An 18,246-nucleotide genomic window follows, 5' to 3' on the forward strand; every position below is an offset into this window, starting at 1 on the left:
CACTGTATGCACGTCGTACTCGTTACGCAGCCCTTGTGGTGTTGCCAAGCCCACAGTGTTGTGTCAATGTTGTGCTTGATTGTGCGCATGTCATTAAGCAATTGCTACCTTTGTCAGGCGACATTGAATTAAACCCCGGTCCTACCACTCGCTTAGGCGTACTCGACTCTAGCGAATCGCTACAGTCGAGTGACGTAATGACAGTACATAAAGACATCCAGTCTGGTCAAGCTTCCATGCTACAAGAACTTAAGGCAATTCAGCAGAAACTGTCTCAAAACGATGATTCGATCAAGGAGATGAACAATAGACTAACTAAAATAGAAAAAGACTGTGAATCAGTATTGGGCATAAAAACGCAATTAGACAATATCAGTAAGCTTCCAGACCAAAATGCACAAGATGTCACTGCAATCATGACCAAACTGGATGACTTTGAAGACCGAGCACGTCGACCGAACCTTGTTCTTTTTGGTTAAAAGGATCGTGAGCGTGAGACTTGGGCCGAATCGGAAGCCTCAGTGCTCCAATTTTGTAGCAAAGAGTTAAACATCACTATTGATGCAATGGATATCGAAAGGGCTCATCGCTTAGGTAAATGTAAAGCTAACAAAAACCGACCAGTCATCATTAAATTTGCACACTTTAAGGTTAAGGAGAACGTTTTTTCTAGTGGGCACAAGCTAAGAGGTTCAAACTATCGTATATCGGAGGACTACTCACCTAACACACTTAAAGCGAGAAAACTTCTCGGTGAATTTGGAAGGGCACAGCAGCAACCACATAAACTCCGTCATAACAAGCTTATCATGGGCAACAAAACTTTCGTTTATGATCATAAGACTAACAAAGTCGTTCTGCGCCCTTTAAACACATAGGCCCCAGCAGTACTAGTCCAATCAGGAAATCATTCTCCTTTCTTTATACTAACATCAGAAGCATTATCCCGAAAGTTGATGACTTACAAAACCTAATTAACTCAGCAGAGTCAGATTTATTCGTAATAACCGAAACTTGGCTTAACCCTTCAGTAGCAGACTCAGAGTTGCTACAATATTTCCCGGACTTCAACATTTTTCGGCACGACCGTACTAACAAACGGGGAGGTGGAGTGCTGATAGGCAGTCATAAAAGCCTTTAATGCACAGAAATTAGTATATCCTCGTGCCTAGAAATCACGTTCATTCTCTGCAATGCTTCCTATCCCCCCCCCGATAATTGCTGTTTCTGACCGCCCTCCCAGTCTTGACCCCCTTTTTGTACCCAATTTCCACGAGGCTATTCACTCTGTAACTAAAACTTTCCGTCATTATCCGATACTTCTCTTCGGTGATTTTAATTTTCCAGCAATATCGTGGAACAATCTGGCAAGCACAGCCGCCAAACTGGGTCCTGAAGGCGGTTTCGTCAACTCATGCCTAACATTTGGATTAACGCAACTCGTCACTGAACCCACATGTCAAAACGCTACCTCCTCCAATACTGTTTATGTTATCCTCACTTCCGAGCCTGACAAGGTTTCCAAGATGACGTTCTTGCCTGGTTTAAGTGACCATTCAGTGATCCATGGTACCTACCACTGTCAACTAACACGCTCGTCCAAAATAACAAAAACGATAACATTGTATAACAAAGGAAACTACTCCGTCCTAAACGATGAATTTGCAGAATTTGCTTGTTGCCTGCTAGCCGATTTTTCGCAGCGCTCTGTCGAGACTAATTGGTTGCTCTTCAAAAATAAAATCCATGACCTGTTCATAAAATACGTGCCCACCATTACCGTCACCAAAAAAAAGGCATCCCCATGGTTCACTGCCACGTTAAAACGACTCAACAATAAAAAGAAAAGACTTTTTAGATCAGTAAAACGACCTAATAACATTTGTACATGGAACAACTACTACGCTGCGAAAAAAGCATTCAGTGCGCAGGCTATGAAAGAAAAACGTTCTTTTTATTCACAGACTTTGCCGGCTATGCTGACGAATAACCCGAAGAAATTTTGGAGCGTTATCAACCCTCACAATTCCCAACCACTGCCATTGTTTGATAATCATAACCTCCCGATCCCCGACAATGAAGCCTCCGAACAACTTAATCATTTTTTCTCTTCCATGTTCACTAAACTTACCTTCATTCCATCCTCGCGATTACGACATGATGCCGGACATCACGTTTTCTCAGCAGGGCATTGCTAAATTAATCGACACATTAAAGCTTACGACTTCTTGTGGTGCCGATGGCATCAATGCTAAAGTGTTAAAAAACACAAAACCCATTGTCAGTGTGATATTATGCCATATTTTTCAGCAATCACTGTCATCAGGAGTGGTGCCGTAAGACTGGAAAGTGGGTAAAATTGTTCCAGTCCCTAAAAAGGGCCCTCCATCCCAGCCTAGCAGTTATCGTCCCATCTCGCTCACTAGCATTTGCTCTAAACTAATGGAGCATGTGATTTACTCTAACGTCGTCAAGTTCTTAAACCGCCACAACTTCTTTCATCATAGTCAGCACGGGTTTCGCTCAGGATTATCCTGCGACACGCAACTTGTTTCATTCTACAATGACATCAGTTCCAGCGTTGACCTAAATATACCCACCGATGCCCTCTTTTTAGACTTCGAAAAAGCATTTGACAAAGTTCCGCATCAACGGCTACTCCTCAAACTTTCTTGCTTAAATATTAATACATCAATGTTCAATTGGATTCGTAGTTTTCTAACGAATCGGCAACAATTTGTGTACACTAACAACCATTCATCTAACCACCTTCTCGTAATCTCTGGTGTGCCGCAGGGCACAGTACTCTGACCCCTACTTTTCCTAATTTATATAAATGACCTTCCAGCTAACATTTCATCAAATATTCCCCTGTTTGCAGATGACTGCTCGTGTACCGTCCAATAAAAAACCCTACTGATATCGCTATACTTCAAAATGACCTTAACCTCATTGAGTCCTGGTGTAACGACTTGTTAATGTCTTTAAACGTAAATAAGACATCGCTAATATCATTCCAACGTAGGCAACATTATCAGCAAGCGACTTACACCATCTCCGGCTCCATAATCTTAACAGCAGAATCCTATAAATACCTCGGCGTAACATTCTCAAGCAACCTCACGTGGTCCACTCACGTTAACGTAGCAGCCTCCGCTAATCGTGCGCTGGGTTTACTTCGTAGGAATTTAAAACTTGCTCCCTCATCAGTCAAGTTGTTAGCTTATACCACATTTGTTCGCCCTAAATTAGAGTATGCATGCTCGGTTTGGGACCCTCATCAATCTAATCTATCTAACTTACTCGAATCTGTACAAAATCGCGCAGCCCGGTTCATCTACTCTGTGTACTCTTATCATTCCAGCGTTTTCGAACTTAAAGCTCATGGCCACCTCAACAACCTAGAATCACGTCGTCATATATCCCGACTCTGCCTTTTTCACAAATTTTATCACGCTCCTTTTAATGTTCGAGCCATCTTGCCTGCTCATCGATTATCCAGCCGTACAAACCATCACCGAGCCGTTTATCTGCCGCCAGCACAAACTACTGCTCATCTTCGCTCCTTTTTTGTTGCAACCGCCCGGGACGAACAACTTGCCTGCCTTCGCCATGCACCACTCCGACCCACATCTATTCAAGACTGTTGTTGAATCGCTAATCTGTTGCTAATTATGCCCATCCCTCATGTAATACCCCGACTGGGGCCTTTGAGGTATACTAAATAAATAAATAAATAATCTTGTATGAAACTCTATGATGGCTCTATGTTGCTAGAGCCACTAGATCAGCTGCGCCGCCGCCAAGCGCATTCACAGGCGCAGTATTTAGGGGCCTTAGCAGTGCAGCAGGCCGGTGGTCTTAATTAGCTATAACTTGGATTTCCTTAGGTCTGCCCATCTTATCGGTACATCGGACACTGATGCCGCCGAGCGCGCGTCGTCTCTTTCAACCAGGAGAACACTTGTACGTCGGTGCTCACATCGTCACTAGGTGCAGTCAATCCCCAATGCACACCTCGTCACCCGAGCATCTGGGCTGCAGCACGCACTCCCCACATCTGCTTGTTGGCTCCTTGCTTCCTAGCCACTTTCCCTCACACTTCTTGGCCTAGCATATGTGGCTCCGCTCCACTTTGCTGTACAGAGTTTTTGTGGAGTTCCAGGCACAAATGGAACTCAAGCTTAAACACGAGCTCCCGTGCTAAAAACAAAGCCCCGAGAGAAAGCTGGTTAAAAAGTGAGGCTTTCCCCATGCAAACTGAGTCAAATCCAAGTCCACAATCCATTCTTCTAAAGACCAAACTCTAAACTGCCAACGTCTAAGGCAGGCCATAGTCCACTTCAACTCGGCCAAAGTCCAAAGCCAATGCCCGTGCTACGAACTCCAAGGAAAGGCTGAGCGCCCTGAACGTGATGATGGCGCAATAGGATAGACACCGGTTTCATACCATGGGCACACCAGGTTCGGTTCCAACCATGCGAAGCGTTTTTTTCTTGAGGCGTGCACTTCCCCGCACAGCTCCTTTCCTCCTCGCAACTTTCCATAACACTTTTTGGCCTAGCATTTTCCTCCTCTCTACTTCGCCGCACCAAGTTTTCAATGATGCCAGGCACAGATGGAAAGCAAGCTTAAATAGCTCTGCTGTTAAAAAAATCTGCGGTACTTGCAAACCGCTGAGCGAGTAATGTAGCTAGCAACACACTTTCGAAACCCAGCATTGGCTATCAATTGTCGCTAGAAAGCCAAACCTGTTTCCATTCTTGTTTCATTCATGCATCCACTGTTCGTCGTCCTCTGTCCTGACCGCACTGGCATAACAGGCCTTTGTTTTTGCATCACAAGCTATAATGTCTGGCGCTAAGTGAAAATTAGTGTGTACATCACAGCATCCTCATGACAACCCTCACCTCGCTACAAAGAGCAGAATCAAGGGTGACATCGCAATTCGACTCCTTGCGAAAGAAAGACATTTGTCGGTCTGCAATGCTCGTGTCGAGATCATCCCCGTCACCGTCGTAGGTGGTGGCAGGAGACTAGACAACAGAGTGCTGCCTTTTATTAGGGACATCCCTTTACACACAGTATGCCAAAGGTTTGAAGAGCACTGCACAAGTGTCCATTCACGTTCTCTCTAAAATTCAGTACTGAAATCATGCCGTGGCTAGTCTCTAGATCTGGTGATATGGCCAGTGTTAGTTTGCTGGTCCTCTTTTCTCTGCCAAGGTGAAACACGAGTGCCTCGCCTGAATGGCCAGAGTGGTAACACGGCTTTGGGGATTTGTGTTTGGTCCTCACCAGCCGTTTTCCTTTTTATACAACATTTGGGCCACTGATAAGCAGGCATACAGATGTCCGGGTGTCACTGAAAATAGCAAATACAAAGGACTGGTGGACTGTTGAAACGAAAATACTACTGTTTATTTCTCAGAGCAAACTCTACATAATTGTTATAGAGACAAATATATATATGCAGGGAAAATTGTGACAACACTACAGTACAGTCAAACACTGCGATAACGAAATCTCACGAGTACGAAATTCTCGCGCAACTAAATATTTTCGGATCCCCAGCGAATGTCCATAGAAGCCCATGTATTTCATATCTAGAGGCAACGAAATGTATTTGGAAAGCGATCCCGCAACAACGAAATGTCCAGTAAGCAATTTATCTGCCCATTTGACGCTGACAGTGTCCAAAAAGTGCTAAAATGCATTTTTTTGGACTCAACGTGCATAAACTGCCGCGTGCTTGCATGGCCGCCGCCATACTTGTTTACAAAAAGAACCGTGCAGCAGGTGGCCGTGTAGGTAGCTGCCGCGCCCCTACACGGCGACTGCCGTAGTTGCCGCGCCCCTAACACATGGCGACTCACGGCACGACTTTAGCTACGCTAGCCGGCTACCGCTGAACAGTGTGTGTTTGTTCGTTGGGTGTGAGTGGCATTCACCGGTCCCAAAGTGGAAGTTTTTATTGCTGCAAGATAAGGCTGCCATCACTGCCCAAGTGAAAGAAGGTAGGATAGTGCCAAATATTTGGAACCACCTGCAGCTCACTATCATTTCAGAGAGCAAGGATGCCACTCTTTATTGGCGCACATGCGCAAAGCAAAACAGTGAAGACTGTGCTGTGGCCTTTGCGGACGTCAACAAAGCAGTGCACACTGTGATGATGTTGAGGTTAGGGAGAACTCGTGACGCGGAGCAAGAAATTGCAACGCGGGCTCGATGAATGAGGAAAACGAACATTTATGCGGGACGGCAAGTTAGGGCAAAGGCGGACGCTAACCAGGTGACTTGCACTTAACAAAGGCTACAACCTACAGTTCGACGGAATTAAACTAGCGTAAGGAGGGGCATAGTCCCCACACAAAAGTATGATGCAAGGTTCTTGCGACTAGACAGAGTTTCACGTGGTCGATGCACGGAGATGTGGTTGCGGAGCTTGAAGGCCCGAGCGACGCAGACGTCTTCAGAAGTGACAGCCGGATGCAAACGCAGCTGCTGAAGATGCGAGGGCCAGGCAGCGAAGATGCTGTGGCATCGTCAGAACAGGCGCACTGGAGGCAGCGCCACGGCACGGCGTTGCCAATGGCGACGTGGTGTCTGGACGCTTTTTACCAACGGTTGCAGAACACCTGGGTCCCCGCCGTCCTAACGACAAACTTCCGGAGCCCTCGGACTCGCCTCGAGCATCGAGTCCGCCGGGCAATCGATCCTCCGAGCCCACTACTTCTTCCTCTTGCCTTTTCCCGGTCCCTTCAGCGCTATCCACAATGACGATGATTCCAGTGCTTGTTGATCAGAATGTGGTGACAGCTTGCGCTGGCCCATTTCTTTTTTAGTTTTGTTTTGATTTTTGGCACCTTACCTCACTCACTTGGTTTTGCGAACAGCATTGAAACAACGAGATGCCACTCTTTGGCACAGTTTGTCAACAGAAGCTAGACTTTGCTTGCATGCTCGGACATACTCTGTGCCGATAATCAAGGAAAAAAACAAAAAACGTGCACAGAAGGCGAACCCGCGGCGTGTTTTGGATGCACTGACACGATTGGGTCGTTCTTAGGCGGACACATGGCATGCTGACTAGCCATGAACCACTTCTTCCACTGGGAGAGCCGAGCTGGGCAAGACTCACCAAGTAATATAACAGACTTTTGGAAACAAATTTTTGGTTTGCGGGCAATTTTCCGGTCGTTTGTTTCATTTTTACGGCAACGAAATTCCCACAAAAGTGAATTATTTTCATGGCAGTTTCGTTATTGCAGGGTTTGACTGTATACACACGTACAGAGTCAACAGCGCAAAGAACTCGGTCTCTTGCGCATGTCCAATTTCTGGCGCACTAAGTGGGCAATGTCGTCCAAAACCTGCTTGCCGTGCATTCCTCTCACCAAGCTGCCGAGAGAACTACAGCGCTCTTCGGGGTCTAGTTTCTCCGTCAGCCCAAACCACAGGGCGGCCTGGCGACAGCCCGTCAGGCCGAAAGCCAGCGCCCTGTTGTACACATCCCAGACATTCCCCAGGGTAAGCTTCTGCTTCACCCGAATCTCAGTTTGCCACTGCAAGCTTGGAAGGAGCAGCATGTCGCACAAAGGCACGACGTCCAGTAGCACATTCACTGGCACATCGCTGCTCATGAACGTGCACGTTTCAAAGTTGCACCCATGCAAAAAGTGGATCACAATGCTCAGGGGCATACAGTCAATGCAGCGAAACCTGATCACCGTCTGCCTGGCCTCAATGAAATAACCGTCAAGCATCGCTTTGAAGTAGTCACTGGTCTTGCTCAGCCTGGATCTGTTTCCCGGTACCCGGCTTCCGTCGTCCACTTGCAGGTGCACGTCCATTTCGAAGGCCTGCAGGCAACATGCGTCACTCGCCTTCGACGTGGCCGCTGTGGCTGGTGCCTGCGCATTGGTCTTGTCCGATATGGATGTGGAGAGCACCTTCAGGCAGTCCACTGCATGGCGGAAGTTGTCCATCGCCGCACCACCGCTGCTGTCTTTCAGGATGCCTAGCAGAATGTCCAACCCCGAGTAGTCGAACAGCAGCTGGCGCAGAATAGATTTATCACTGCAAGAGTCAAAAACGAGCGAGTTTAGTCAAGTGGTGCAACTAAAAGAACACCAAATATCACGTTTCGTAGCTCTCTTGGCATTCGTTCCAACCGCCCATGATGCCTTGTGTCCTGAGAAATAAATAATTAGAGGTGGAATTTTTCTGACCATTTTCCTCTAATTTTAATGCGCAGAATTCTTTGCTGAGTACCCCCACAGCCAGGACCACATAACGCCCTGCATTTCCACAAAAATGCAGATTTGGCGGAAGTAACACCTGTAATCGCTGTAATAGCTTAAATGAAGATAATTGGTCAGACAGAATTTTTAAAAACCAAGAATAACAACAATAAAAAACTAGCAAAAATGGTGAACCACGCAATGCCCTGCATTTCCACAAAAACGCAGATTTCGCGGAAGTACAGTCGAACAGGGATATATCGAACACGGGTATATCGAATTATTGTCTATATCGAACTCATAAATTATCCCCTTGAAAATTCTGTGTAAAAGTATAGGAATTCGTACGTTTATATCGAACCTTATTTTTCCTGAGATTGGGTATATCGAACGCCGCGCGAGCTGGAAGGTGCTCTTTGGCGGTCGCTGCACCCCCGATTGAGGTTGAGGAGGATGTGGAGGAATGCGCGGGCATGGCGAAGACTGGCTCGCGCAACTAGTACCCCCTACCGGAACGAATTTGCGCTTGCCCAGTCGGGCCCCGCTACCGGCCGCCGTAGCGTTTGCGGACGGAGCCCAGTATGCTAAATCTCTCTAGGCAGACAAGCCCGAACGCTCAGAAAATGTGACAGTGCGAGGAAGGGATGCCCCGACTGCGCACGTCCTTTTTTTTTCGGCTGCGTACGTTCCCGGCTTGCCGAAAAAGGTTTTTTTTCTCTCTCTCTCTCTCTCTCTGGGTCTGTCTTCCCCCGATGTCGTCTCGGGAAAGGGAAGAGGGAACGAAGGCGCTGACGGCATCCTCCTTCTTTTGGATTTTGCTGCTGTTGCTGCTGTTTGGCGAGTTGTCCCGCACCTTTCGGAGATCACTGTTTCTCTCGGAGATGACCATCGCGAGCGCTTTGTTGGAGTCCGTTCAGAGAGCCTTGGAATTGTTTACCTTCAAAGTTCTTGTGGTACATGCGCGCTGTTCTTCTTTTGCGTGCGTGTTGTGCATGGTGTGCGAAGGCGCAGCGTACTGCTGAAATTTTCAAGTTGTGCAGCCTCGAGAAGATCGAGACCAACGTCTTTAATTTCATTTCCAGGACGAAGAAGCAGGCCAAGATCAGCGATTTTTTTTTCACGGAAATAAAGCGTCCTGTTGCGTCGTGAGTGCGGAATTAGTTGTCATTCTTGAATGCCACGATCGATAAGTGATCGTCCGCCATAGGCGAGGTCTCAGAGCCCATATTTTTATATCGAATTTTTCATATATCGAACTATTTCGCAATCCCCTTGGAGTTCGATATATCCGTGTTCGACTGTAACACCTGTAATCATTATAATAGCGTACTATATGGAGATAATTGGTCAAACACACTTTAGAAAAAAAAATTGGCCGTAAAGAACTCAACGTTCTATACAAGCAGCAAAAGAATGCTACGCATTATTCGACAATTCCCTGAATTTGTCCAGATCTTTTTCTGTGACATTTAACAGCATGTCACAAAACGCCCAGAGCGAGACAGGGTACCCCCACCTCCCCCCACCAAAAAATACTCCTCGAGGCCCACTCCAGCACAGCTTCTTAAATAGATGCATTTATAGTCACAATAACGCCACCACATTCAAATTTCAAGCGTCTTCTACATTTAACTCTTTTTTCAGTCTTCTTTTTTTCTAATTGCGCAAAATGCATTGAGATGGCACATGGTCCAACCACAACCAAACGTCAACTTTTCAGGTCGTCCTGAAATACCCTCCGCCCATACATGGAGGTACATATAACAAAATAAAGCAATAAAATAAATCTCCTGCAAGAGTTTTGTTAAAGCAATGAGTATTAGCTGAGAAATTGTAAATCAAAAACTGCCCTCTGTCACCGTGTTTCCTCCTCTCCTCGCCATTCTCCTCGCTGCTGACGGCACGCAAGCGTTCCCTCCCATGATTCTTCGCTCCTAAAAAGTGGCATGTCCAGCCATATCCGGTTTTGTGCTCTGATATGACTGCACGGTGCGGAGGCTGCTGTCGCCGGAACGACACTTTAAAGCAGTGCAGAACTCGTGATCACGAATGCACCAGTCTGAAATGCTTTATCAGCTGCACAAAGAAGATCACTCATGTCTTTTTTTTTCACTCAGTGCCCGCACTGCTTATCTGAAAAGCGCCAACTCGCATATCGCCCCGCCGGCGTGGGGCCTTGTTTTGCGGTGTTGCGGTAATTCCTGCTGGCAGCATGTCAAAAAGACGCTTGAAAGCGGCAGAGAACCCGTGCATGAAATGCGCTGGTTCGAACTGCTTCATCAGTTGCAAAGAACGGCCTTCTTGGGAAGGCACAGAGCAAACCAGCGGCACACCCAAGTTTCGACAAGCTGCACCCATGTCTTGTAACGAGAAGCGTGGTAGGAAGGTAAAAAAATGTAAATGCAGACGAACACGATAGCGTGTGTGTGCGGCGCAGGAAGCACTAATTAACCAAAAGCGCCACCGCAACCCACCGATGCTAAGCATACGCCGTTTCTCTTTGCCAGAATGCGAGGAAAAAGCCACGCAACAGCAGGACCTCTACTTTGTGACGCACAGGAAGGGTCGATGACGCACGGGTTCAAATGGCAGTGTCCAAAAATATGCAGCAAAGGGTGGGAACGCAGCGACCAACTTTGCAACGAAAGTGTGAGCTTTCCACGTTGCACATGAAAAAGTTATACACGGCACAGAGGACGCTGGCCACCCAACCTAATGATTGCGCTTGTACATGTAGTGTGCCCCAAATGCCTTTCAGGACCCCTTTAACTAAGTTATGCTGCAATCAACATCATTCCAAAACCGTGAAAACATCACTTACCAAACCAAGTAAGGCAGTGTGAGGCAGCAGCAGTGCCGGAGCTTTTCGTCCCCGGTCAGCAAGCAGCGGGCAAGGAAGCCTTTCCCATAGCTCGACTCGGCCACTTTGGTCAGATTGGTCAGCCACTGCTTGCAGAGGTCTCCGAACTGGCTACAGTGCCGGCAGCTGTCCAAACTGCAGGGTGCCATGGCCTCGACCAACTTGAGGACATCGCCCTTGCACACAATGTCCTCAAACGAATCAACATCGGCCATTATCTCGTTCATGAGTTTGATGGCCCCCTGCAATGGGTCAGCAACATGGCGCAAGTAGCCCAGCAATGCATCAGTGCCTGCCAGCTTCCTCTTCGGCATGTTTTCTGTGTTGTCTTTCACAGAAAACCATGACATGATCTTGAACATCCTGTCAAGCAGTTCTTCTTCAGCATCCTTATAATCTCGGAAAATAGTCCCCGATTGAGTGCGACGGCAGGAGCGCTTGGGATCTGAGGAGATGCATATTTTGTCGCCTTCGTCCTCGCACATCAAAGAACGTTTTTGCCTGTTAAGCCGAGTCTTCTTTGGGCTGTTGTCATTGGCTGGTTGTAATGGTAACGATTTTGTAATGGTTGTGCTCTTAGTTTCAATGGCCTCTTTTAAAACACGATCGGCTAAAAGTTTGCCTCCCTCTTTCGCAAGGCGAGTGGAAACACCTTTGGGATCTGTTGAAACCTGCATCTCTTTCAGCCCATTAGCTGCTTCCACTAGGGACTCTGGCTTATAGGCGGCATGTTGGTCCTTGTGTGCACTTGTATATTCCCTAATGTGCTCTAAAAGAATAGGAACCAGCTTTAGATCCCAAAGCATCGCGAGGCTTTCTTTATCATAACGGAACTGCAGAATCGCGTGAACTGCTGATGCCCACAGTTGTTTCCTGCTCCTCTCTTTCAGAGCTTTCACAAGCAGGACAAGGCCACCAGCTGTTCGGATGCTCGCTCGGTTCACAGATTCCAGGCTGTACAGGCACAGAGTTTCGAAGAGGGTCTCGTAACCTGGGTGAAGACAGGAAAAGTATTAAAAAGCGAAGGACGAAAGAGAAGTATTAAAAAGCAAAGCCAGGCATATATACCACATTCTATAACTATAAGAGGGAGAGCACTCTTACTTGGTTTGCGCAAATTGTATGCATTCAGGCAGCTGATCAAAGTAGGCACCACTTGAACATCTCCAAGGTGTGGCCGCGCTTCTGCCACAGCTGAAAGGTTCACCACGGTTGAAAAGGTTGCTTCCCAAACTGCACCGCCCGATCTTTGCAGAATTGCTTGTAGGGGCTTGAATGCTCGAGCATCCCTGATCTGGTGGCCAAGTCAAAAGGAAGCGGGAGACCAAACAGAATTCATTGCCTTCGTTGCTTTTTACTATTTTCTGTACAAATCTCGTTTTTATTTCTGGGTGTGCATTTTATGTTGCCTAGAGGTGAAACTGCACTCAACATGGTAGCAGCTGAAGGGCACAAGTCAAGTTTAAGCGCTGCTCGCACAGCAAAATTAAACTAGTTTTCAACGCCCACAAAGCCCATGTAGCATAAGTTTCCAATGACTGCATGCAAAACAACGTGGGCTTATGCCTGTATATTTCTCAGCTAACACGTGTGGCTTTCAATCTGAAAACTGTACCTCCCTCAGCCCTTCTTTCTTTCAGAAAACACCATCACGCAATAATAATGTGACTGAGATTTAAATGCCCACTGAAAAGGAAGGGGGCCAAGGTGATTTATCAGTGAAATGCACTGGAGAGAGAGAGAGAGAGAGAGAGAGAGAGAGAGAGAGAGAGAGAGAGAGAGAGAGAGAGAGAGAGAGAGAGAGAGAGAGAGAGAGAGAGAGAGAGAGAGAGAGAGAGAGAGAGAGAGAGAGAGAGAGAGAGAGAGAGAGAGAGAGAGAGAGAAGGCTCTTTATTGAAAAAGCAGGGAGTTTCGCCGGCGTTTGCAATCGCCTACATTCTTCTTTGCTAGGGGTCAGGGATGTAAGGAAAACAGGCCCTACCTAGAAAGAGATGGCAGAAAGAAAAAAAAAAGAAAAAGCCACTGGCGTGGCTTGACGTGCTTGACGGACTATTTTGTAGATTGTGTTCAGAGCCCACGAGAGAGAGACGACCGACTGATTCAGCAGCAAGAACGGAACTCTATTCCAGACAGCCTCGTAGCACACACTCCATGTCAGGTTCTCTCACGCTCTCTTTCACACATGTCAGAGTGGCCAGCAGCCCCTACAGATTGTGCCACAGAATTCGCAATTTTGAAATGTGACCAATGTCCTCCAAATAAGAAAACAAACTTTTTAAGAGCCTGACGCTGCTTTGAGGGGCAAGTCCATGGTCCTAGGATAGTCTTCAAAGTTACCGGCCTTTGTGTGCATAGATGTGTTCTACAATTCCTTCATTCTTCTTGAATCTGGCTATAATTCTTAAGCGACTTAATTAAGCGACTCTGCACAACCTGAACATCATGTGATATGTTTGTGCTAAATTATGCTACTGTTAATGAAAACATATAGCTTCCGCTTGTGCCAGGGTGCTTCTGGAGTGGTAATGGAAACAGTCTTCGCATACTAAAGTTATGGTTGCCACCTGCCTGGTTTTTGACCGGCCCGACCGGTTTGTTAGACAGTGAAGCGGTTGCTGGTCCACACTTGAAACCGGTCGTCATTGGTTAGTGTTTCTGTCATCAGGCAGCGATTTTTTTTTTTCTTGCGATTTATAAGCGTCCATTCCAGAACTACAGCTCGGTCTGGCTGAAGCTCTACCTGGCTCAAATTCTTGAAGGAGGTAAGAGCATCCATTCACAGAACCTAATGGAGCATGTTTTCTCTGTTCCCTGCAGCAGCGTGTTTGGGGAACTCTCGAAGGGCCGGGCTTTTTTCTGGGAAAGGCGGCACCCCTAACTAAAGTGGCTCGCGCAATGTAAACTGCCAATGTTTCAATGTCTAGCACCAAAGTGCACCCCAGTCAAAGCACACAACACTTCCCTCACCTATGCAGTACCTCACGCACTTTACAATGAATTTAGGGTTTACACGGCAATGCAATGGCTGATTCTGCACAACCTCAATATCAAAAGACTGTTCACTGGTGCACATCGTCTCCATGTGATGAGCTGGTTTAGCGCAAGATGGAAATGGAGGCGTATGTTTGACTGCACTGCACAGATCACATAATAAATGAGCTGTCATCTGGGCACCTCTGCAGCTGAGCCCTCAAGCTTAGACTCCAAGGACCAGCACAGATTCCTTGTCTAAGGCAGGAGGCTCAGCCAAGCCATGGATAGCTGCGGGGCAAGGCTGGAAAGCATGTTCATTGAGCCTGACTGGGAAATCGAAGAAGCCACTTTTGGGAGGGACGCAGAGGATCAAGAAAAGCATTCGCGGAAATGCTAAAGCACATTCAAAAGCCCTTTTTTTTATTTTAATGATCAGCTAAATTACAGATTGTGGGCTAGCTCTGCGGCAACGGCCATGAGCTGGCCAACAACTTTGATCTGGGAACACCTACAGTACCTGCAGGGCACACTGTGGACTGCAGTCCCGAGTCAGCGAGGCCAGTGCTCGAACGGCTGGTTCCCGGACATAATGGACATTCTTGCTTGACAAGAGCGTCGCAGTAATGGCTGGAGCCTTGTGGCCGATAAGGTCTCCACGGCATTCAGGATTTTCCGCCAGGATCCTGCAGGAGTTCGACAAGAACGCGTGTACGAGCAACGTTAGCAAAAATAGTGATAGAAACTTGTATTAGTCTTATACAAACTTGTATCAGTTTTATAAGTATCATATATAAGATGTATTAGTCTAATACAAATAAACCTATTAGTTTGTATTAGTTCACAAATACAAATAGATCTGATAGACCGCTAGTAGACTTCAGAGCTATTAGTTTGTATGAGTCTAATACGAACTAATAGAGACGTATTGGTTTAAATAAGAACTAATACAAATGAACCCGCAAAGTGCGATTTCCTCATTTGTAATTTTTTCCCGAAAATCACAAGACAAAAGGTTGAAATGATCGCCCTTGAGCAATAATTTTTATTTGGTATAATATTATGCAGTGTTTTGTCCACTGGTAAATCTCCATAAATCTATAACCAAATTATTATGCAAAATAGGTCGACATTCATTTTCGCTCCTAAAAAATGCGCTGCCATCAGCCATGAAGAGAGCTGATGGAAGCTGGGAGTGCTGCGCCTGCGATAAGCCACCTTACCTGCGAGGCCGCAAGAAGCTTATAGCAAGAAATCTAACTAAGCCGGAAAAACTGCAACGAACAAGCCACGCCATGGTGTTCGTTGGGTAGCCAATATGGCCTGGTGACAACGTTAAAGTGCGGCTGGCGTGTGTGTACGTTCGGGAAGAAGACGGTTAGAGGGGAGTGGCTTGTAGCGTTATTTCACATCAGACGCTTTTGCATCGGGTCATAGAGAAGTGTTGGAGATGTGTCTAACGCCCGCATAACATTGGTAAGTATGAACCAGGCCGCAGCGCGACCCATCTTGGACCCGTCACCTCGCGGCTTCGGACATCTTTGCTCCGTCTGCTATGCTGTGTAACGAACCCCTGGCATCGAAACCAAGAACGATGCGCCTCCCCCGCCTGTGCCGACTGCCCCGAACCCGAGACGCTGGAGCACCTAGCTGCTCCTGTCCTGCCCCGAGCACGCAGCACACAGAGCAGTGCTGCAGGCTGCACTCCAGCGTCTCGGACGGCGCATACACAACCTGCAGGACCTGCTGTTCCCGACGGGTCCTGCCAGCTCCCATCGTCAAGTGTTCAGCCACCTCCTGGCATTCCTCGAGGCCACTGGACTAACCCAGCGCCTGTAGCTGAGGCTACTGAACAAACACTCGCGCCGAACACTCATGCCGCTGTCGCCTATGTAATGCCCCTCCCCCCCCCCTCTTTTCTTTTTTTTTTCTTTTCTTCTCTCTCTCTCTCTCTCTCTCTCTCTCTTTTCTTCCTGTCTTTCTCTTTCACACCTTTTCTATTCCACCCCTAACTTCCTCCCAAGTCTTTTATCCCCTCTTTCCCTCCCCACCGCACTGGATTTTATGCAGGTGTGCTCCCTACTGAGCTCAATAATATCCCCAGTGCACTTTCCTTTCCTTTCTTCCGCCAAATCACTTCTCTATCTCGAAGAAGAAGAAGAAAGCGTGTGCATCACGTCATCGAGAAGTGTTGGCAATATGTCTAGCGCCCACCTAACATTGACACATATGATCCGGGCCGCCGCTCGACCCATCCACCCATCTTTGACCCATCACCTCGCGGCTTCGAACTCCTTTCTTCATTCTCAAGGGAATGCCTCACGACAAAAAGACTCCATTTTAATCGCGTGTTGTGCAAGGGTGAATGCCGGTCGTTTCGAAGTTGCATCGCAACGGGAATGCAAATTATTCATTCGTTCTTAATCAGGTTACGAACTTATGCATCGTTAAATTATTCAGCCAGATTTCTGTCATCCAGAGGAATTTGCCTATGTACCGTGATAATAAAATGTGTTTCCATGTTTCATAGCTTTGATCGAACTTTGTCACTGGTTCTGATAGAACTAGTACTTTGGTAGACCTATCAGACTAATACAATCTGCTAGGCCTACCAGACTAATATACAGACTGATATAACTAATAGGCTAATACAGACTGATAGGTCTATGGCAATAAGCTTAAGCATATACGTGTATTTGAATTTTTGTTAGTACAGACTGATATAACTAATAGGCTAATACAGACTGATAGGTCTATGGCAATAAGCTTAAGCATATACGTGTATTTGAATTTTTGTTAGGGGTACATCGTCCACCTACCAAACTGCCCGCAACGCTGTCCCTCTGCAGTCGAAGGTGCTCGACGAAGACAGAAATGAGACAATGGGCTCAATAGCGTTGCACAGGAGAACCGCCCTGGCTCCTTGATTGCTGACAGCAATATTCGCCAGTCCTCGGCAAGCTCGCCTTCGGGTTGTACTTTCGCTTTTGGTGCAAGACAGGATTCTCACTGAAAGACAAGTTCAACCATGCCGCGCCGAGAGGCTACGAACTAGAGTGAACTCTACTACGAACACAAAAGAAAACAGAAAAATTTGTGTGTCTTACCAAATATTGGGATACCTCTCCTTTTTATGACCTGAAAAGGCGAAAGTATACAAAAATATCAGCAATTGAGGTGCACCACGACTAAAGTCCCTTGATCGGCGTTTTAGATGAAGGGACTTTAACCACGATTTCATACCTGTTCGCGTACTGTATCGTCCATGCAGCAGTTGGCAAGTATGCTCAAGCATATATCCGTGCATTTACTGTATTTTGGATTTTCTAGAAGCTCAAGCAAGACAGACGTGCCTCCAAGAGAATTAAATTTCCTAACAGATGCGGAGTGGCTACTGCAGATCTGACTCACTTTGACGAGCGCGTCAAGCACAGCTAGCACTTCACACGAAATAATTATTCTAATAAGGTATTCAAGCTCATTCTCTCGAGCCATAATGGGCTCAAGTAATCTAAGCAGTTTATATCACTAAATTTCTTTCTTATAATATTTGCGACGACGATAAATGCCACATCCGCGCGTAATGTCGACGCACTGTAGCCCAACGACGTAGCCCGACGTAAGCAAGCATACGCCGACGTGGCCGACGTACTTCGGCGCTACGCTCACACGCCACGCCCATAGATAAGATAGATCAGAACCGGCAGATCAATGCCCCAGGGGGCATTGGATAGATACGCAATTGTTCCCACGCGGCGTGCGAACTAAAAATAAAAATTGTTCCCACGGGGCGTGCGAATAGGGACACCCGCTAAGATCCTTTTTTGCCAAAGTGGGGCGAAAGTTGGGGGTCTTGTTGTTTTGAAAGCGACCAGACAACTCCTGAAGCACGTAGTGCACGTTTGGTTGGTCGCTGCGTGGTCGAGGCGTGGTTAAACAGCGTGCGAGCTGGCGGAAAGAGCAAAGCCAAGTCTGGGACTCTGGGCCCGTCGACGCTTCGAAAGAAATTCCCGTCGCGGCGCCGACAAGGCAGCTCATTCCGCGATGGCGTGGAGCGGCAAGCGTTTGCTACCACCCGGCAAATGCACACGGAGCCACCAAACCAAAAATTCCGAGTGGGCTGCTAAACTATTCTTAACAAAGAGTTAATGTACTAATAATATTTTATTAGCA

At 47.0% G+C, this 18,246-nt stretch overlaps 1 protein-coding gene across 1 annotated transcript; it reads right to left on the reverse strand.

The window, feature by feature from the left end:
• Positions 1 to 4,894: 4,894 nt before the first annotated feature.
• Rnb (BTB/POZ domain-containing protein Rnb) lies at positions 4,895 to 17,696 on the reverse strand. The gene is made up of 7 exons (XM_077694880.1): positions 17,317 to 17,696; positions 17,181 to 17,211; positions 16,893 to 17,082; positions 14,594 to 14,759; positions 12,208 to 12,397; positions 11,065 to 12,094; positions 4,895 to 8,079 (listed from the first exon to the last, which is right to left on the reverse strand). The coding sequence occupies exons 1-7, from the start codon at positions 17,566 to 17,568 to the stop codon at positions 7,299 to 7,301; spliced, it is 2,640 nt and encodes an 879-aa protein (XP_077551006.1). The 5' UTR covers positions 17,569 to 17,696; the 3' UTR covers positions 4,895 to 7,298.
• Positions 17,697 to 18,246: the final 550 nt, after the last annotated feature.

This window comes from Haemaphysalis longicornis, unplaced genomic scaffold, assembly GCF_048455015.1.
Source record: "Haemaphysalis longicornis isolate Haplotype H1 unplaced genomic scaffold, Haemaphysalis longicornis Haplotype H1 scaffold_13, whole genome shotgun sequence".
NCBI classification, from domain to species: Eukaryota; Metazoa; Arthropoda; class Arachnida; order Ixodida; family Ixodidae; genus Haemaphysalis; species Haemaphysalis longicornis.

Coding starts and splice junctions, on each gene's coding strand:
- Rnb (XM_077694880.1), bottom strand. CDS start 17,568: ATGGCTCGAGAGAATGAGCTTGAATACCTTATTAGAATAATTATTTCG. Junction 17,212..17,316: donor ACGATACAGTACGCGAACAG/GTATGAAATCGT, acceptor TCGCCTTTTCAG/GTCATAAAAAGGAGAGGTAT. Junction 14,760..16,892: donor ACAGCGTTGCGGGCAGTTTG/GTAGGTGGACGA, acceptor GAACTCCTGCAG/GATCCTGGCGGAAAATCCTG.